Genomic DNA, 20,855 nt, shown 5'->3' with positions numbered 1-20,855 from the left:
GCTAACACCTCAGCCCTCCCCTCGCACCCAGCCCTCTACTGTTAGAGCCGTTAGACCAAAGAGGATTCCATGTTTTGTTTTTCAGCCTTGACCACGGACCTTTGTGTGTCAGTAGAGCCGCGGCTGGCGGCGAGAGCGCGGTACGTGGAGGGCCGACAACGAGGCCAGCGTGTCCTACTTTCTCTTCCACCAATCGCCGTCAAGGCCTCGTGGAGCGATGGAGTGAGAGCGACACAACGCGACCTCTTGCAGCACTTCACGCGGTGGTGTCCAGTTTCCACACAGTATGGGTCACAACAGACCCAGTTTTCCAAGGAAATATTGGTTATATCGCCAAAGAAGATTTGTCATCAGCCCTTTATCTTGTTTACAAGCGCGTGCTGCCGGCTGTGGGTGCTGACAACCATCTGCTCGCTCCGCCAGGCAGGCGGCCAGTGTCCTGTGGCTGCATTCATCTTGGAGTGGAGGTGCCGTCAAGTGCTGTTTGCTGGAGGCAAACCAAGCAAAAAACGACCATTTCTTGCAGAAAGAAGATGGCTTTCAGTATGTCTGTGCAAAGGGCTGTGTGTGCCTGCGGGATGCTGACGAGGGCCGGAAGTGTCAGTGGTGCCGCACCTTCGGCCTTTGTGGTCACCAAACGAAGTTTTTCCGAAGAGCTGTACACCAGACTGACTGAGCGAGAGAGGTCGCAGTCAGTTACCTCGTTTTACTACCAAAGTGCCATTGACCAGGCCGCTGGCAAGGTAATCAGTGTGTTTCAGCCTCCTTCAGCTCCTTGACACATTGAAATGCACCACAGACCCCATACGCTTGCCCGAGTCACACAGTCACACCGCAGTACTGTCACCAAACAGACCGGTGCCACACGTTGTATGGGTAGAATAATAATAATAGACAATAAAAACCCACACACGGACACTACAGGAAACAGCTTTTCACTCCAACTCTGCTGTTTTCTGCAGTTATTGTAACATCAGCACTGTGTTACAATGTGTGATATATGGGTAAGACAAGTACAACACATCAACAAAAATACTGGTAAATGTTCCCTCCTGATGAGTAACAAAACACATTTTGTGTATTGCACTTCATTTGTTCATGCATGTACTCTGTTTACTGCAGCCTACCTCTGTTGTCTTTCTCTGAGACGACACACTTTTTCTCACACTTTAGCTTTTAGCAACAACAGTGACACAAGTGTACACGTGTTGGTCGTCATGATAAATCCTTACACGTGCTCAAACACACCCACATCATATACTTAGCAATTCACTGGTATGAGTGCTGATAACAATATACTTGTAAAGACCTGTACAATAATCCACATGTATTACATATGTCATGTTTAGCACTGTTGTGTATGTACTTACACAAGTTCCTGTTGTAGAGTTGTGCAGTTTGTATAGCCCTCAATAGTACTGTCAACATGCTGTGGCATTGTTCACACTTTCTTGACACAATTCATAGTAATGCTGTGGCACTATGGTTTTAGAGTTTTATATATATTTTACAGCCAGATCATGGAATAGATGCTGTTCATGGTCAAGTAAAGAGTTTTGCTGTCCTTTAGATTCGCATATTTCTTGTGAAGCTTTTTTTTATTAGACATAGTAAAATTATCATTATCTGTATTTTTAAACAAATTCTTCTTATTATTCAGCCATCTGTGCGCCTGACTCCAGCAGCCATCCTTTATGCTGGAAAGAGCCCGGACAAGAGTCATATTTTGGTGAGTTGTTCATCCTGAGATGGGGAGGAGAGAGATTGGATGATGATCATTCATGGGCTAAAGCCTCACAGAAAGTGTGTAAACAACAATAATAATCATAGACAATGCAGATGTACTGAAACTATAGGTAACAAGTACTAACTAGCACATAAATTTTATAAACACGTGGGCTAATCACAGTCTACAGCAGCATTTTTAAATTTAAAATATTGATAAAAATAAACACCATTTTCTTCACAACAGTTTTGTTGGCTGAAGTTAATAACGGACTCACTTTAAAGCTGTCTGGCATGGTGTAGCTTTTTTTCTTTTTAGTTGAATAAGCCTTGTCCTAAGAGGTTATAAGGCAGTATAACAAAGAACAAAATGTGCTTCATCGTTTATATTTCACACAGGGGGGCAGATTGGAGAATAGGGGTAAAAAAACTCAAAACTCAAGACTAACATTTTTTATGGTTAGGCTGTTGGCCATTACAACTAGAGAGAGGATTTGCATGCCTCTGTGTATGTACCTTAATGTTTGATACCTGATTTGGCATGGTGCTATTTCAATTGTGCTATTGGTAATACTAATAGAAAGAAAACCTTTGCTACTGCAACTGTTTCTTATTAACCCATGGTGTCCTGGATCCATTGATACTGGTACCATTTAAAGTACATGGTGCTCTAAATCCAATGATACGACGCACAAAGTGTAACTTTTATGACAGGTGAACTCTTAATCTAGTTTCTAATGAGAAATCGGGCACAGTTAAAAAAAAAAAAATGGGTGAAGTAAACAGTGTAAATAAGATAAGATGCTGGAATAGGTAAACTTCACGTCACTTTCTAATCAGGAATTCACTCCAAGCTTGTTGATCAATGATTCAGTTTGAAGGACACCTAGAGGAATGATCTTAAATGTTCAAATGAATAGCTTTATTAATCCCATTGGGCAGTTGTAACTTGGAAAGTGTTTTCAGTTATGAAAAACTGAAAAATATAGTTGTTAGGTACAAGGATATGAAGCAAGTGGAACATCATAGCAAAATTGAAAAACAAGCAATCTTACATTTAAAACCATTCATAAAGCACACCTACAACATCACACACCCACACACTGACACAACAGACAATTCATCTAGTGCCTATTATTTCTGTAAACAGGAATAGTGTAAAATTTACCTGAACTTAGTAAAACATTCTCCTGCTAGTGCATGCTCTGGGTATGGACAGAATACTGGTAGCTTTATTATTACAAATAAAACAAATCAAAAAGTCCCCTAAAAATTACCCATAAAGGTTTGTACACATAAGGGTAGGCTATCATGTCTACATGTGTCACAAAACCAAACTTCTCTTCCCACTGTAAACAAAGCAGGGCTACAAAGTAGAATTTTTCAGTTTGCTTCATCTTGAACCTCGTGGTGTCTCCACATTTTCAGCATTAGAGGATTAAACTTGCTGGTTTGCTGTGTTTTTCCTCTTCCTTGTTTGCTCCAGTATTGAAGCTGTTGCCAGAGACTTAAAAACAGACCTACAAAATGTAGCATTGGTGCAGCCTTAGTCTACACTAGTAGATATATAGGGAATTAGGATTATTTAAATTTTTTGTTGGAGTGTACTTTGTTTAAATATGAGGACAAACGTTAAAGACCATAAACTTGCAGTCTCCAATTATCCAAAATGACATTTTCACTCATAGTGAAATGAGCTATATAACATCTATATAAGCTTACTTTAGACTATGCTGTAAATGTCATGTCTTTAGTATATTTGTATGTAATATGGGAGCAAGTGATATGCGTATAATTGTGCGTTGTTAATATGTACCAAGAATTACTGTTATTAAGCTGGCTGGCATGAAAGTTTGAACTGGACTTAATACCAATTTGCCTGTTTCAATTCATAGGCGCTTGTAAACTTGTACAGGCACTTTGGAGGCTAGTTAGAGAGAAATTCTTTTTAAGCTTTTGTTTCGAAGAGAATGCTAGTTAGTATTACTGAGTATCATTCATGGGGCAACTTTTCCCTGACAAGTGTTAAAAGAGATGCCAAGCAGTGATACTGAATTTGTTGCAGAGAAGTGCTCAGTATCTGAGCAAGGAGTTGCCAGTTCGAATCGCACATCGCATCGCCGGCTTTCGTAACTTGCCATTTATAGTTGGTTGCAATCCCATTATTCTGCAAGTGGTAAGTGGTGATACATTCAGGTTAGAATTTGGAACTGGTTGCAATAATTTGTTGGGCTGCTTACTTGTGAGTGTGTAAGGCAATAGGTTGTCTTCCCTGACACACGTTCTCCACTCAACTCTTCCCCTCCACAAATCCAATGGAGAATAAACAGGTCCTGTTGCTATCTGAGCACTAAAGTTGGTGGGGTGTGATATTTATTTTCTCTGGATAAAATATGATACTTTTATTTTATTAATTGCCGAAATATATTTTCTGTCTTTTTTTTGTTTTTGATATTTGTGTTTTAATGAAGACATAATGTCAATAGAAGTAATTAAGTGTCATAGTTCTGATTTATAGAAAATATAATTTGCTGTAGAATGAATTAAAGAAGACTTATATTATTGATCACTACTTTAACATGCTGAAGACCTACCCTGCTTAGCTTACATCCCTCTAGCAGAGAGTTAATGATTAGAATTATAGAATACATAACTCAAACACGTGAAATGATTGCAATTATCTTACATAGCTTTAACGTGTTGATCAATCATTCTCCTAGGTCCACTTGTTGGAGACACAATGCTTGTTACCTTAATGTACCAAATGTAAATTAAACTGAGTTCATAAAACACGAGAACAGTTCTTATTTTTTAGAGGACCCTTCAGTGAGGTGTAAGCATTGAAGAGGGAAACATTATAGGTGGGATGACATACCACTCTATAAATGAAGCCAAGTCATTTGCAGTCTTGGTACAATACATTTAACCCATCTGCTCTCCCCATGAACCCTGACATTCAGTGCATGAACAGAAAGTATTAGCTTTCATGTGCCATGCAGTTGTTGTCAAGTTGTCGAGGTCACACACAACAGACACAGGGTCACTGCCTCCCTACAGTCATCGTCATGGTAACCACTGGTCAGCCAGGTAACTAGTGGCTGCTAGTATTAACCCTCCTTTAATTTCTATAACATGGACTGATTTAACCACGTGTTTGAAGTTACAAAAATATAAAGGGTTATGAAGCAGCTGAAACCAAGAGAAAGAAAATAGTTGTAGAAATGTAATGCAACCAGCAGGAAGTAGATTATTTTAGTTCAGAAAAGTGTTGAGAGATTTCTCCCTGTTACACTTCTATCTTGTCACACACACACATGTGCAGACATGCATGCACACATATAAACACGCAGACACATCCGCACGCATACACATATACACATATTTTTGTTCAAATACTGATTAGACTGTCCTTATCTTCTCCTCTGCCCCTGATGTAGCCACTGGCCTGGCCTCCTTGTGTTATCATTCCTGGTGCAAACTGTGGCTTTTCTTGTTGGACATTGACATTTACCAGATGTGTGCCAGAGCACGTGAGCCTATTGAAAGGGTGGGGCTACAGTCAGCCCTGTATGCTTGTACCTCATTTGTGTTTAGTTTTATTTCTTAAGAGTCCCAGAGATTTAGCCACAGAAGAACACAAACACATGAAAATTGCATTTGTGAAAATAATATACTGCTTGCTTATACTCATAATCAGTTGTATGTGTGGAAAGGAAAATGGCTAACTGCCTAATTCATTCAAACATCTGTGGCCAAAAATAACCCATCCCCCCCAAAAAAAAATGGCTGATGGCTAGGCAAGAAAGTAAACTGTAAAGACTTAAGGTAGACATGGTTCAGCTTCTGATGTCAAAGAATAACTTCATCCAGATATTTTTTTTTAAAGCAGTTCTTACTATTTTTAGAGTTTAAAGCAGAGAAGAGATTTTACATTTTGTCAGTTTTGCAGCTAAGCTTGTTCAGTCAGTTGCTGTATGTTGGGGGTGTTTATAATTTTAGCTGTGACTTGTTACTGGTTTATTTTAGAAACAAAAGATAAGGAATAAAATTGAGCATGCATCTGGGCCAGAAGAGTGATTGCAGACTTCAGGTACTTCATGTAGCTATAAGTTGCAGGTCTCGGGAAGATGAGGATGCTTTTGCATAAACATAGAGGATTTTCCTCTTGCTTGTGGGTTTTATGTGTCTTTGTTTCTAGGCCTCCACTTCACCTTCATAAAATACAATTTAATGTCAGTTTTACTGTGCGGCTGGATTCTGAATGTTGATTATGCACATTTTAAAACCCTATCCAGTATTCCTTAAGACCTTACTGTGTGCACGATAGCAGCATTAACAAGGGGAAGGTGGGGGTGCTGCTGTAGGCAGTCAGCCGGAGTAGACAACTGTTTCACCTTGCTAGCTTTATTTAGCATCAGATTCCTGTTTTTTAAGTAGTTTTTCTCCCTGCACGTTAAACATTTCGTGCCAAAGGCTGTGGCACAGTTGGGATAGAAGTGAAGCAATTTTGTATGTGCACGTGTGTATGTGTGTGTGTTTGTGCATAGGTGTGTTTGTAAGTGCTGTGTGCCTTTGTGTGTGTGTGTGTGAGGGCTATGTGGAAATATGTGCATCTTGTGTAATAAACAGATAAGACATTTCTGTAACTTTATTTTACCATACTCATACCTTGGATAAATAATCCTATAAGCTGGCCTGATTTAATGGTTATGATTGATGAATTAATTTTATTTCATGATGACAGTTTGATGTTAAAGTGGAAGTTGTTATCGAGTCTTGCTTTGGCTTTTGCAGCACGAGCTTTACATTCGAGCGTTCCATATCTTGTCCAGCTTTACACTTGTAAGTCATTTTGTTGTTTATTATTTGATATAGAAAATCTATTATGCATAGAAATAACATCATATATTTTGAGTGATCAAGATGCCCCTCACAGTTCCAGACCATTTCTAGAAGCTGTGTTACTTCACATGATAGTCATCTTGTGTGATGTAGAATACTTTCAGTCTTATGCTATAGTGGTGCAAAAAAGATTTAAGGTAAATGAGGAAGACCTTTCTAATATAGTGAAAATGTAATAAGGCTTATAGGAAATTAATGTTTTTAATGATAATTTATGTTGAAGTTGTACTGCAAAGTAGTAATAGCAGCCATGTTATGCAAAGACTAGCCCTTATAGTAATACCAGCCAAGTTATGCTGTCAAAGATTCTATATATATATATGTTTACCCTATCCACCAACAAAAGTAAAAAGAAAATAACAGTACTCTTCAATTACAAACTTATGAAAGTAGCAAATTTTATCAATCAGCAGCCTCAAAGGTTCTTTCATTTTTTTTTTTTAAAGTTGATAGTGTGTTTTGGAGCCCCCTCTTGATTTTTCTTGTTACTGACATCTGTTGCATGCACACCAGTGTGCCTCACACAATGAGTAAATACTGGATTAATATGAAGTTTTACTACGTTAGGGATGGTGCATAGATGTTCAAGAGTGTGAAATACACTGGTGTATACATACGTCCATGAGATGGGTGAGGTTTCATGTGAAGCTTTGTCACAAAAATAAACTTGGTGTAATCAATATGTACTAGTCGAGGTTGTGCTTTCTAGATCAGGAACTTGCAAGAGGAGGAGAAGTATGCAGAGACTGTTCGGCAGTTACTGGATGACCACAAAGATGTCGTCACTCAACTAGCTGAAGGCTTTTCTCAAGTCCGCAAGCACATTGCTGTAAGTACAAATATCATTAGCTCTCTCATAATAGTAGTAATTCTTAGTGCACCAGGTTCTAGCTTGAAGCTACTTGTGCTTGTTTATTGTGTGGTAGACTGCAATACCGGTCTTACACTTGTGATTGTAACTATTAAGTGGTAATCAAGTGGTGTACTGCAAGGTAAAATGTACTGGAATATTTTTAAGGCTCTTTTGCTGTGGTACTCATCCAACATTGTATTTTAATAGTTCTATCTCTAGCAGAATGTTGACTGCCACTCTTGACAGAATAACTGTCAAGAGCTATTTTTAACAGTCAGACTTCCCCGACTGGCTCAAGAAGAAATGGGGCAACTGCTCCTGATGTCATGTAGAGTTTTACAAATTACAAGGCTTAACTAATTTTCATAGCTGTGCTTGAGATACAAGGATCCAGCATCAAAAGTTAATGATTGCATCCCATATTAGGATCTTCAGATCTACTGCTACATTAATGACAAGTGTGTATGCTGCATTATAACTACTGCACTACTAGTTCTCAGTAATATGCTTTACTTATTTCTTGAAATTTTAAACATCACAGGATGAAACTCTGATCAAATCTTTCCTGGATCGAACTCTCACCTCTCGACTTGGAATCCGATTATTAGCAGAGCATCACTTATCACTACATGATGAAAAGGTTCATTTTTATCTTCGATCTCAGCAAGCTTGCTATTTTGTTGTCTCAGTTTTTAAAAGTTGCTTCCTGCATTTATTTACATATGTATGTGTGTGTATAAATAAATAATGGAAACATCAGGAAGATTAGTTTGTTTCTTCACATTTAAACAGGTTTACTTTTGCACATCAAGAAGTGAATGATTGGTGGTCCCTCAAGTGAAACTTTTTTCTATTTCAGCCTAACCATGTAGGTATTGTGAATGTGGCCTTTTCTCCCCGCAAAGTTCTAGAAAAAAGAGCTCAGTATGTCAAGTAAGTTGTTTATTGCTGTAATAGATCTGTATTACATACTGCATATTAGATGAAATTCTGAATGTTTATATAGCGAGTAAGATAGTAAATTTTAGATGTGGCAAAGTTTAAAGTTTGTAAAATGCCGTTCTTTGGTCTATGAGGATTTAATTATAGGATAGATCATTTTCAAGATCATGAGTAGATATGGGAATACATGAAAATATAAACTTACTGGTCCTGTGTTGGTTTGATGCAGCATTAATAAACTTTTCTCATGATGTTAGATTAGCATGATAGAGGTGATCTCTCCTGTCTTGCTTGTTTGTAAGAGGGATGTACTTTTCACCCTTGTCTTAAGTTTATTTGACAGACATAAATGTCACCATCTTCATAAAGCTAACTTAATGTAAAGTGAGTTTTGACAAACTTTCATCACAATTGAATGATCAGTGGGCATGAAGTATTGTGTGCCATGTCACAGACTATTATGTTAATTTGGCCATTTGAGGAAGATTTTTGTGTCTGTGTACACGATTATTATAACTTTCATTGTGTTTGAGGACGACTTTAGTGTCTGTCTGTTTGATTACATGATTAAATGAGACTTTCATTTTGTGGTAACTCCAGGTCTATATGTGAGGGAAAGTATGGATATGCCCCAGAGGTTTCGTTGAATGGTCACCTGAATGTAACCTTTCCATACATCCAGCCTCCTTTTGACTACATCCTGACGGAACTACTCAAGAATGCTTTCAGGTAATTTGTTTTTTAGCCAGTTCCTGCACAAACACAAGTTACTTCCTAACTTGAAATAAGAAAATTATGTCTTAAAAATATGGCTTTTATCTCATTTCCTTCCCACTTAGTTCAGATATCTGGCTGCTAGATTTCTTTGTTATTTAAAATCCTTTTTCCAAGGAACCTCAGGTAGACAAACATGATACACTCAAATCTAGAAAGAAAAATATTTTTAAATATAAAACATTTCTGTAAGAATCAATGATTTCCATTTGTTGTTAATTTATGTAAATAAGGGTGGATACACAGAATTGAAAAGTGAAAGACATGTTATTAGACACAAAGTTTAAATTGTATTTGGAAGTTGTCTTTTTCTGGGCTTATTGGGTAAACCAGTGATGACATGACAGTCATGCCTGACAACAGTCAAGACATAAATGGCCGAACAGGTGTTAGTGTTAAGATGTTCAGTAACTTAGTGAACAAGTGTTAAACAGTACAGTTACTCGGTGAACAAGTGAGTGAATGCTGCATGCTAGTATGTTTTATATTGCAATGGATGTGAATTGGCACAAATATTTCTTAAGATGAAATGTTTTTTCATAATTTTTTCTTCTCTGATTTTCAGAGCAACTGTTGAAACGCATGCCAACAATCGTAACAATCTGCCAGAAGTGGTTGTCACTATAGCCAATAATGACAGTGATTTTGTTATCAGGTGTGTAAAATCAGCTTAATTGTATTGGAAAGAAGTATTTTCTAAAACACTTTCCTGTCATAAAAATACATTTGTTGAGGATATAAATCGTGTACACACAAGGCAGCAATGAAGGACATAGTGGTAGTTAAAGTGCATTTAATAATAATAATAATGGGTACTTATAATGTGCAGTATCACGACCAAGATAGATCGTACTCTCTGCTCAGAGCAATAATGATAACTGAAAGATACCAGTCTGTCTTTGTGGGAGGGAGGACAGAATGCGCGAGACTGATGAGGAGCCAAGGTTTCAGGCAGGAGTGTGGACAGACAAGATTTCAGTAAAGTAGTTGGGGAGGAGCCTTCAAAGAATCCATAGCATAGAGTTGAGAGCTTGTAATCTATTCAAGCTTTTAATGGTAGCCAGTGAAGAGAATGAAGAAGTCGTGTGACATGTTCACATTTACAAGTCTGGAAAGCGAGACAAGCAGCTGAGTTTTGGACTTTCTGCCTACTTTGTCAGCTAGTATTGCACATACAGTGTAGCATGTTTGAGCTGTGTGCTCATGTACATAGGACATGAGTCCTTAGAATGGAAGGGGTCAGTTGGGCTCAGTGCTGTGTGCAAAGGTACGTAGCACATGAGTTCTTAGAGTGGAGGTGGTAAGTTGGGCCCAGTGAAATGTCAATCTGACACAATGTGAGAAATTCCCTTTCTGCAGGATTTCTGACCGTGGTGGTGGCATCCCAAACAAGCTGATGTCCAAAGTCTTTGAGTACAATTTCACTACTGCATGGTCTTCTGCAGATGAAATGGCTGATGGGCACATCTTTGATGGCTTCATGAACAATCCACAGTCCAGCCCCATGCCAGGAAAGATGCATGGGTAAGATGATGTCTTTTCATCTTGCTGTCTTATTCAGAGTAGTTTATGGCAAAAACTAGGAATGAATTCTTTGATCTATAGTTGAGTGTTACTGCAGACCTTGTGTAAATGATAGAAATAATCAGTCATAAAGAGCACCATAGCTGCTGCTCATCCTATTTAAAACCTGCCACCTTCATACTTGCAACTTAGAACCTTTGCATCATTCTGGATCACAGGTCCTCAGCCCACCATTCCAACATTCTGTTTCCAAGAATAATATTGTTCTTTAGTCAAAGTTGCATTTCTATTTCTAGGATATTTCTAAAACATGTTGTCAACAAACAAGAAATGCATAAATTAGTGTATTGTTACTCCTCAGGGATCATGGGGCCGCAAATACATAAATTAAAGAAAATAAATAGGAAAGGAAATAAGAAGAAAGTAAGAAAATCAAGGAGCTTATACATTGGACTAAAATGCTGTAAAATGATGAAAAAAGATGCAGTGATGTGTAAAAGTTGTTATATAAGTGAAATAGTCAAGTATAGTATTTTTTAAACATCTTCCTGTTAACCAGCACTTGTAGCTGCCTGTTAACTAGAAGTTGTAGCTTTATGACAGTCACTTCCTTGTAGCCTCCTCCTTGTTACCCATCACAGTTAGGTTATGGTGTCAGGCTCTTTGAAACTAAGAAGCTGCTTTCAGAGGTGTGGTTCACTTTATCACCCTTTGTGCACCTTTTGATGTCCTAATCCCATGCAGGTATGGCTTTGGACTACCTACAGCACGTGCTTATGCAACATACTTGGGAGGGAGCCTGACCATGGAGAGCATGCCTGGCATTGGCACCGATGTGTACCTACGCCTGGCTCATATTGATGGCAAAACGGAAAGCTTCAGAATCTAGAAGTTGTTTGTACCATCTTCTGTCCTTCCTTTGATTGTGTCATTTAAAAAGAAAAGTTTACGAAACATTGACACCATTTTTTTTTTGTAAACATTTCTTATGCAATGCAGATGTGGAATGCACACAAAAGAAATATGGAGATAGTTAATAGCATGTCTTTCATTCCTTGCCTTTTTTAGTTTTGTTTGTGCAAATGATTTATGGTTCACTACAATATATTGCCATAAAACTAGTTTTTTTATGTGAAATATTTCTGTATGACAATGTTTAAACTTGCTTTTACATTGATTAGGTGTCACGAGCATGTTTGTCTTTGAGGTTGATTACAATGTGCACCTATTTCTAGTCTGAGGATAAGAACCAAACATCTCTCCACAGATGATGGTATTAACTAGCTTGCACTTCTCCACAGAAATTGGTATTGTGGGTCCTCAGATGTTTGTACTTCTTTGCTTAAAAAGGCAAAGCCTTCGTAAACTGTGTACAAATGTATGAACATGTGTTGTAAGATAAATAACTTTGTTTTTGTCAAATACATTTGTCCCAATTTTATTTTTAAAGTACCTATAAAAATAGAAATCTCGTGCTTTGACTTTATCCATCAATGAAGTTCAGCGACATTTTTGAGGCTGCAAGAGGTGTAACTTGCTATAATAAACCCGAGTTCCTCAATTTTCAGAATAAAGTCAGCATTTTCTGAATGAAGTCAGATCTCCCAAATTTTTGTGTGCTTCTAAGCCATGTTCAGAAATTGTTTGCTCTATGTATTTTTCCCTCTCCACATGATTGTTGTATATTCCTACTGGATACATTGGTGCGGGTTTGGTTAATGTCTTCTTTTTTTTTAACAATTACTGCCCATTAATTTAAGCTGAAAAGTGATGGCTTACTATCACATTTATTTTGCCTGAATTCAGTACTCTGTTATTTACAATGCAGTTTTTTGTATCCCAATGTTGAAATGTATGGTAGCTGGTCTAATGACGTTCGTGCCTTCTATGCTCTGCTGCGTAGTTTGCGTGCTACAAAATATGAGGCACTGTGAAAGTGAAAGATGTGTGAAATGAAAGATTAGGCCTGTAAAATGTGAATGTTAGTCTCTGTAATGCACATAGAAATTGTGAAGATCATAGGATTGTGTCCTTGGGTGAGGTGTAAAAACTGCCAAAAACTATTTTAAAAAAGAGAAAGGCACCAGCAGCCTGGTTGCAGCTGCACATTACCAAGGCACTGGCCAGATCTAGTCGGTTGTAGTGTTGCCTGAGGGTGATGAGGTGTCACATAGTTGTCATTTTACACTGCGTACTTGTGTCTCATACATTCCCAGTCTACCTGACAATCATAATAAATATTGGGAATTGTGTGAAACTGTAATTTTCTGTATAGTGTTTGATCGAGAATGCGCTTTACTGATGGTGGGCCATTAAAAATTATTGAGGAGTCTGTATAATCCATTTTTGACAAGCAGTAACCAACATGTAGGGTTTTTTTTGCAACCTGTATTTTGTATGCAAAGTACTGTATGGTGTCTCAACAGTGAGATTATACTTGATTTTGTACATACATGTACGCACTTATTTGATCTAATAATAAGCAATGACTGTATTTTTTAACACTTCATACATTTTCATTCCTGATGAAAAGAAAATTATAGAAGCCAAATCCTACTGCATACATTCATGAAACAAAATGACAAAGCTGCATTTGTCTTTCCCTCATCCCGTGTGCGTGGCGGTCATTTTACTGCTTTCTCTGGTGAAAAGAATAAGTTTTCAAAACATGGATCACAGTGGAAAAAATCTCAAAATATTGATGGATATTACACTAATCCCTCTGGAGCATGAGATCATGATGACATATTTTTCAAGCTCTTTGCTGTATGAAGCAGTTATTAGAATTTTGGAGAAAAAACTAAAACTAGAGCTCTACTATTTTCTGATGCCAAGGGAAATTGCATATTTTTAATAGCAAATAATCATTCTGTTTACTTTTAAGAAAAGTAGGCGTTGTTTCCACAGAAATGAGGCTTTGACTATAATAAAAAGAGATCTGTAACCTGCCTGATATTGAAGACTAGGTGTTAGTGGGTGTTGTCTTGCACCACTACTCCAGATGTTTGCATAGATCAGACTTGTTTTTGTTTAAACAATATTGACAGTCACCTGTTGTCCTGATTGAGCCCCGTATGTCCTCAAGCATGTGATAAATTGTGTGGAGATATTTCAAGTTTTGCGGCCCTGATTTTCCTTCGTTTTCAAAACCATACTCATACCATATTCTAGAGTTGCTACAGATGAAATAGTAGCAATAATAATTAAAAGCATCTTTCTAATTGTAGCATCTGTTTTTGTAAAGACATGCTGATGCATCTTGTGCACTTCTGTTACACTCTTTCATTATTTTGAGTCTATGGTGTTCCTGGCTTTGAAAATGAGGGGCCATCTGAGGAAAGGACATGTAGAGAGTGAGTTTAGCTGAATGAAGAGTGTCTTCATGTCACAGGTTTTACCCATCAAGCCTGGTTTATAATTCAGGTGGTTTGCCCTAAATTTTTATATATTGTTAACTAGTGGTTTGAGATTATGTTGGGTCTGTCTGATACATAGAATCTCCCAGATTGCTTTAGTTTTTCTAACAACAATTTTTAAATATTTTCATGTTGTGAAAAGTGATTCCTTTTGATATAGAATGACATTTAAAAATTCTTTTATTTATATCATCCAGCTAGAGACTAGCAGCACAAAGTCAAAGATATTGTTAGTGAGGAGGCAGTACTTCATATTTTGATATGTTCTACCCAAAATGTATTAAGTGCCAGTGCCAAGATTGTGACGTGTTTCATCAAAGAGAACATGTTGGAACGCTGAGATTGGAGTATATCTGTGATAAATGTGAAATTATGTGTAGAGAGCTCTGGGGGAGGTGCTGATTATAGTGTGCTTGTTGATGACCAAATCTTCAAGTCCTTAAGGCTATTCTTAACTGGGCAAAGCGACAAACCTATCAGTCCCATATCCCAAACCTATCAGTGCCATAATGAAAAAATAAAAGTTTCGACTTAGCGTGTTGACCAAAGTTCCAATGTCCAGAACATTCGCCCCAAAACTGTTGACGTCCTGTGACTTTCAAAGACAACTTTGCCAAACTTGGTCATTCTACAATTTTGCCTGTAGACTGAATATGATCTGATCATGTACATCAGTGTGTCATAGCTTCACGTACCAGACTTCATCATAGAAAGGTCATAGGAGAATGTTTTTTTAAGCTGACAGTATGTGTGGTTGCTTATTACTTTGGCAGATTGTGCACAGCTTAAAAAACATTTTGTCTAAGTATTCCCCATCACCTTGCTCTGAAATCTGCTTGTTCTGATGGTCACCATTCTATCTCTGTACGAGTATAAAAAACGCAAAATGAAATTGCTCCTGCTTAAAGTGTATTTTTGTGTGTGGGTGAATGCATGTGTGCACGTGTGAAAATTAAAGGTAACCAGGTTTGCTGTTAATTTGTAAGTGCCATTAACGAGTGCTTCCTAGCAAGTGTCTTTAACTGCTGTTTGGCTTCAGATGAGCAGGATTAACATTTATTTTCTGAACTAAGCATAGGGTGATTCAAAACCGATATAGCTTGCTTAACATCTGAAATGCAGCTTTGTACTAAGTAATATTTTACTGGGATTCAGATGTGACCAACACCTTGATTGTAAGCTAGGCTTGTGTTTGGTTGATCGTAGTTTGTGCATACTTGGCATTTGTGTCTGTTTTATTTGTGCATGTCATGCATAGCTGCCTTATTGTTCTGTGCTTTTTCTTAAGGACAAACACTGAAAACTCCATCGTGGTGATGGTGTATCTAGGTCTGGTTGCTGTTTTTCTGCAGACAGTGAGGAGTATGTTAACTACTGGTCACATTCAACTTCTTTTATGGGTTCGTGTTGAGTTTCATGAAAAGTGAAGCAGTCTGCCTCAGAACTGTAGATTTTGTTCTCATGAAAATACATTTTCCTTCCTCAACATAGCTTCATGCTACAGTTCAACATACAGAGATAGCATATCCAAGATCATTGTCTTTTGATGAAAAGCTATCTAAAATTATTTTGTGAAAACCATATGCACCCATCATTTCATTCTTGTGCCAAACAGTGTACTCAGCCATAAAACAATAACATGATTTAATAAGTTATTTATCTGTAAATATCATGTCTTCTAACATGTGAAAGCGTTCTAAAAGATGACTGTCACATTCAGCTCTGCTTTAACTTGAGAAATGGTAGACAAATGTATCAGAATTCTCTTAAAATATTCTTTATTTTCTTAACACCTTTGTTTTGAGTTTCTCTGCCATTTAGAAATTATTAGGTTTAAAACTTTGTAAAATTGTATTATAATGGTTTTTAAAACTGAGTTGTCATCACTTCTGCCCCATTACCAACATCTCATGGTAGAGACTTCTCTTTCACTATAAAAATTATTACATTTTACAAAATGTGCTTCAAACTTATTAGCTCTATAAGCAGAAACTATCAGTTAAAATAAATCTAAATAAAATCTAATGAAAGATAGACATGATAAAGTAGCAAAGGTCCAGTGAGATTGATATGCACCGCATTTAAAACTGTGGTCATTTAGAAAAAAAATTGTCTTTAGCTTGGTCACATGGCTTGAAACACCTGCCCACAGCAACTTGAACAATCTTGTTTCTCCATTATGACACTGGCACGAGTTAAACCATAAGGTATGGTCATAATGGTGTGTGTCACTCATAAACTTCAATATCCCCTTACACCCCAGTACAGACGAAGAATTAATCTAGCCAGTGAAAATAACCGACGTGCAGATGCTCAAGCCAAACCATTTCATACCATTTTTCTCGACTACAATGACCACTTGACTTCCACATTTTTTTATACAACACTTTTACAGCTATGAACAACAAATAATCTTACACTGTTGTCAATTATAATGCCAATAAAAAATGGAATGCCTAGCTTCTCATTTCCAAAAAAAACAACAGATTTCATTTCTGTGTTAAACTTTAATTTGATAACTGCAGGATTCCAGTGAAATATGATACCAGAGATATATGTCAGGCAAAAAGTTTAAAAAAATTATGTAATGTGTGAAAACATGGGCTGGTTATGATGCTCAGTCCTGAGGTTTGCAAACACCATGGTGTTTTTGTTCTCTCGACAACCCTGTCTCATTTCCAGTATATTGATACACGGTACTTTTTGGATCCTGTCTTACACCCAGTCACAGTTTTGCACTCTTGTTAAGGTAGATCCTCCAGCCAAAATGGATGTACAGGCAGTGGGCAACTCTCTCATGCCACTACCTGACCTGTTGTGCTGGTTGGGAAGGACTTTACTGATCACCCACATCCGGGCAAATTTTGACCCCTAGAAATAGCCTTCAAAGTTGCTTTAAATACCATTCTCTTGCTTACATTATTAAAAAAAGGACAGCATGATTAAAATTTGGTTCTGTTTTTATTTATAACAAATAAAACCTTGAAGAAAAAAAAAATAATATGTTAATATGTTAGACCCTGATTTACAGCCTAACAGGCAATAAGAGCAGTGAGCTTATGTCTGCTTTAATTAGGGATAGTGAGACATACAAGTCACTGCATTCAGAAAAACTTGCATTTAAAAAAAAAGCCTTTCTATTAGGCTAAATGAGCTGAATTCATTACTGTTTACAAAGATATAAATATGTCATTTGTTACTGTTTACAAAGATATAAACATGTCATTTGTTATTGTTTACAAAGATATGAACATGTGTATGAAAATCCTGCCAAACACTTCCAGGTGGCTAAGGAAACGTGAAACAATCTGCAAGTGGCAAAGTCAGGGCCATCAACACTTTGCTACCATCTGCAAGCCACAATTTTACTCCAAAGCAAAAGGCTGTTACACTATCAGAAAACTACACAATACTGATTGCAACTTGGTTTACCAAGTACTTTGTCCTTTCTTATAAGTTAACAATGGAAGCTGTGGTACTGTGCTGTAGATGTCATGATGGACAAGTGTCATATACTTGAACCCTTTCAGTGCTGTCCGCATGTCCAAGTGGGCCATAATTGTGTACTGAGCAATCTGTCTAAGCACAAGGCAGAACATTTTCTCTAAATGGTATGCTACAATGTTCCAAAGAACAATTTCTGTGGGAACATTTGCACAATGAAGTGTTTGAGAAACTGCATGACTTTGAAAACCAAATGAAATAGTGGAAATTAGACTTTGAAAAACATAATGAAACAGGAAATTAGCACCTGATTTTATGTGCTCCTAAAGCATACATCACTGTGTAGCATCAGCCTGTGGAGGAAGGTTTGTTATGGAGATCGTGGACATGTGGGAGAGCAAGTCACTGCCCTAGGTTGGCCAAGTACCACATTTTGATCTTCTCCCCAGAAGTCCTGCTAAATGTAAAGACATTTGCTCCACACATTGCATGGATAGTTTCTCTAGCTACCACAGGACACCTGGCTATTACTATGAACTTCTCTACTTTGAACAACATATTTGGGACACATCAAATGTTTATAATCAGAGGCAAGTCAACAACCTCCCACATTCCTCTTCCTAGGACATTCACTATGCATGTGTCTCAGAAGACACATTGTACAAAAGAAATGCACGTAATATCACGGTCTGAACAGCACCATGTGAATGGCAAGGCAAAAACACCACCTCAGTGAACAGCACATCCCAAAAAGAATGACAAACTGTTACAAACCTGTGGCATTGCTCAAAAGTGTGTTGAAATACACCTGAGGTTGTCACATTCATGATGTCAGCCAACCAGTCTGGTAACAGCTCTTGCTGCTACTACCTACAGCATATTGCACACAGGAGCACTTCAAAACAGTCAACAATAAAGTCCCCGATAGGCCCAAGCAAAGTTTCTTGGCAGCCAGTATCTGTGCTACCTGTACTGCACTAAATTTTGCAGTTTATTTAACACAGCACAATTGTCGTCACTGGTTATATGCAAAACCTGAATAACTGAAGGTTTAGGCACTGCATAAGCACACAGCCTTGAAAACAATTAGGTATAAGGGTTTGGCAAAAGAACTGTCATTAAACACACTTGTACAGGAGGAACACTACAAACCACTATGGTGACCCTCACACCAGCTCTTTACAACCCTGGTAAACTATACAAGGCACTGAGATCAAAATACTTCACTTTGCAAGAGCAGCAGTAACATGCAATCCAAATGCTCCTAGCCTTATGACAAGTGACCTAGCCTAATGACCAAGTGAACCCAGTGGATGCCAATTGTGGAAAGAAAAGACATCTTTCCAAGTCCACCACCATCCTCAACACAACAAAGAGACATTTCCAGATATTGTGAAGGATATAACGGTGATCACCACAAACTTACAACAGTGAATGCTAAATTCTTGAAAGAGATGCGATAATTTGATGTCCTCTTATTCTTCAACCACTGGTGAGCCATAAAACATCAACTGCATAATCACAGAAAAAAGACAACTGAATTATCAAATGATAATGTGCAATGTAGCATTTCACACTACTTGATGCAGCAATCAAGTTTCCCACTTCCTGCCTTAAACTAACATTTATGTAAGCTGTGATGTACACATTTCACATAAAATGATATAAATAAGTTGGACCCACCAAAAAAACATAGCAGTATTCTTCTAAAGGATCAGACCGATCAGTCTATGCTCCTAAATGATGGCAGCATATCTGAAGTCCGTCCAAGCTGCCTAAGACAAGGAAAATGGCGGCAGTTTAATGCAAGATGTCTGGAAAAGGAAGATTAATATCCCCTAATACTGACTGCTTATAGCCCTTACACATGTGCACTGCCCTCAGACACGGCCAGCATCACACACTTGCCTGCAGTGTTGTCACAGTAAGTATCAAAGGATTCAGGGCAATGATCACAGTTTGTTGCATCCATCCAAGGTACTCATGCTTCAGCAGTTCCTGCACACAGCAGAGTAGAGAAAAACAAAGTAGGCACATTTGTTTCAAAAGCTATCACAAATATGTATTTCACAATGGAAATACAGCTTCACACAATGGAAATACAACCCAATATAAGAATAAAGTGGACATGCCATATTTTTTAAGAGCTGTCATAAATGTTAGGCACTTTCTTAAGCACAGATAAAGAATTCTTCAGAACTTTAAGACAGCAACACTACAGAGTGACAAAAAGCAACAGCAGATTCTGGTTCTTTTATATATAACTAGACTATCTGCACGTAAAAAAAACTATGTACAGTAACAATGGACAGAATGTTCTACCTAGAAACAGTCGTATCCCTGGAGACTCTTATTGAGAATGTGAACAGCCGCAGAAAAAAAAGAAAAAAAAAAAAACCAGGGCCCTTCTCTCTGCCATTCTTACCATTTTCTCCGATCTGCATCTTGATTTTATCAGAACTGCCTGCAGTTTGGCCCATGCCATTCCCCTTGCCTGCTGCATGGTGATTGCCAAGATACGTGTCTAGATCATCATTACCTTCATCTTCAGAATCATCAAAGTCACTGAAATCAAGAAGTCTTCTATCAGAACTGGAGATAATATTTCACCCATCCAGTTAAACAAAGCAATACTGAAACAACAGTACAGTCTAAATGACACATATACAGCATCGTGAAGCTACACCTCTTGTCTGGCTACATGTCTGATCCATGGAATTTTCTACACAAGAAACAATTATTGCCATTTAGTGGGCCAGTGTAAAGAGCAAACATATTGTACCTGTCACCCAGTTGAAGACTGTCCTCATCAGAGTCCAGCTCCTCTTCCAGCGCTGCCTGCAGGTCTGATATTCGCTTGAAAGCTAGCTTGAGATCTGCACGACATTGGGCCAGCTCTTCTTCCAGCGCTTCTACTTCCCGCTCCTGAGTAGGTCACAAGTCAGTCACATCTCACTTTCTCCACAAGTACCTTAATGCATTTCATAATCAACTCTTCCTTTCTCCCCACAATTCTGGGTTCTGCATGTTTGGCATTCATAAGCTCAGATTTTCACTTCTTTCTGTTTGGGATGTGTTTGATATGCTTTGTTCTTTGTCTTTGCATTACAATTGATATTTTACTTTGACAGGCATGCATGTTTAACCAATTACTATTACTGTTATACTGATGTTTGCCTGACCACACAACAAGCGTATATTAACTATTACCAACATCTGCACTACAAATAACCAGCACCCAGTTACTGTACACTGCACACTGACTAGCCTGCTGT

At 37.8% G+C, this 20,855-nt stretch overlaps 2 protein-coding genes across 4 annotated transcripts in view; one reads left to right on the top strand and one right to left on the bottom strand.

Annotated features, from left to right (window-relative positions):
* Window positions 1-147: 147 nt before the first annotated feature.
* LOC112561778 (3-methyl-2-oxobutanoate dehydrogenase [lipoamide] kinase, mitochondrial-like) lies at window positions 148-15,028 on the top strand. Its single transcript, XM_025234496.1, has 11 exons — window positions 148-743; window positions 1,661-1,729; window positions 3,791-3,901; window positions 6,520-6,567; window positions 7,337-7,456; window positions 8,022-8,120; window positions 8,340-8,413; window positions 9,023-9,151; window positions 9,762-9,851; window positions 10,556-10,720; window positions 11,465-15,028. Exons 1-11 carry the CDS (start codon window positions 534-536, stop codon window positions 11,607-11,609), a joined length of 1,260 nt encoding a protein of 419 aa, XP_025090281.1. The 5' UTR covers window positions 148-533; the 3' UTR covers window positions 11,610-15,028.
* A 1,600-nt stretch (window positions 15,029-16,628) lies between these two features.
* LOC112561771 (unconventional myosin-XVIIIa-like) overlaps window positions 16,629-20,855 on the bottom strand; it is a 55,462-nt gene continuing 51,235 nt past the window's right edge. For all 3 annotated transcript variants that reach the window (XM_025234472.1, XM_025234473.1, XM_025234474.1), the window contains 3 exons: window positions 20,363-20,505; window positions 20,006-20,145; window positions 16,629-19,578 (listed from right to left, as the gene is read on the bottom strand). In XM_025234472.1, the coding sequence (XP_025090257.1) occupies window positions 19,562-19,578; window positions 20,006-20,145; window positions 20,363-20,505 (300 nt within the window). In that variant the 3' untranslated portion in view covers window positions 16,629-19,561. The remainder of the gene's footprint in view (window positions 19,579-20,005; window positions 20,146-20,362; window positions 20,506-20,855) is intronic.

Source organism: Pomacea canaliculata, linkage group LG4, assembly GCF_003073045.1.
Source record: "Pomacea canaliculata isolate SZHN2017 linkage group LG4, ASM307304v1, whole genome shotgun sequence".
NCBI lineage: Eukaryota > Metazoa > Mollusca > Gastropoda > Architaenioglossa > Ampullariidae > Pomacea > Pomacea canaliculata.
Note: the sequence above shows the minus strand (reverse complement) of the source record. Positions and strands in the feature narration are given on the sequence as shown.

Bases quoted from the DNA above. Each gene is read 5' to 3' on its own strand.
- LOC112561778 (XM_025234496.1), top strand. From the start codon at position 534: ATGGCTTTCAGTATGTCTGTGCAAAGGGCTGTGTGTGCCTGCGGGATG. The intron at 744-1,660 runs GTAATCAGTGTG...CTTATTATTCAG, and splicing joins TTGACCAGGCCGCTGGCAAG to CCATCTGTGCGCCTGACTCC. The intron at 10,721-11,464 runs GTAAGATGATGT...AATCCCATGCAG, and splicing joins ATGCCAGGAAAGATGCATGG to GTATGGCTTTGGACTACCTA.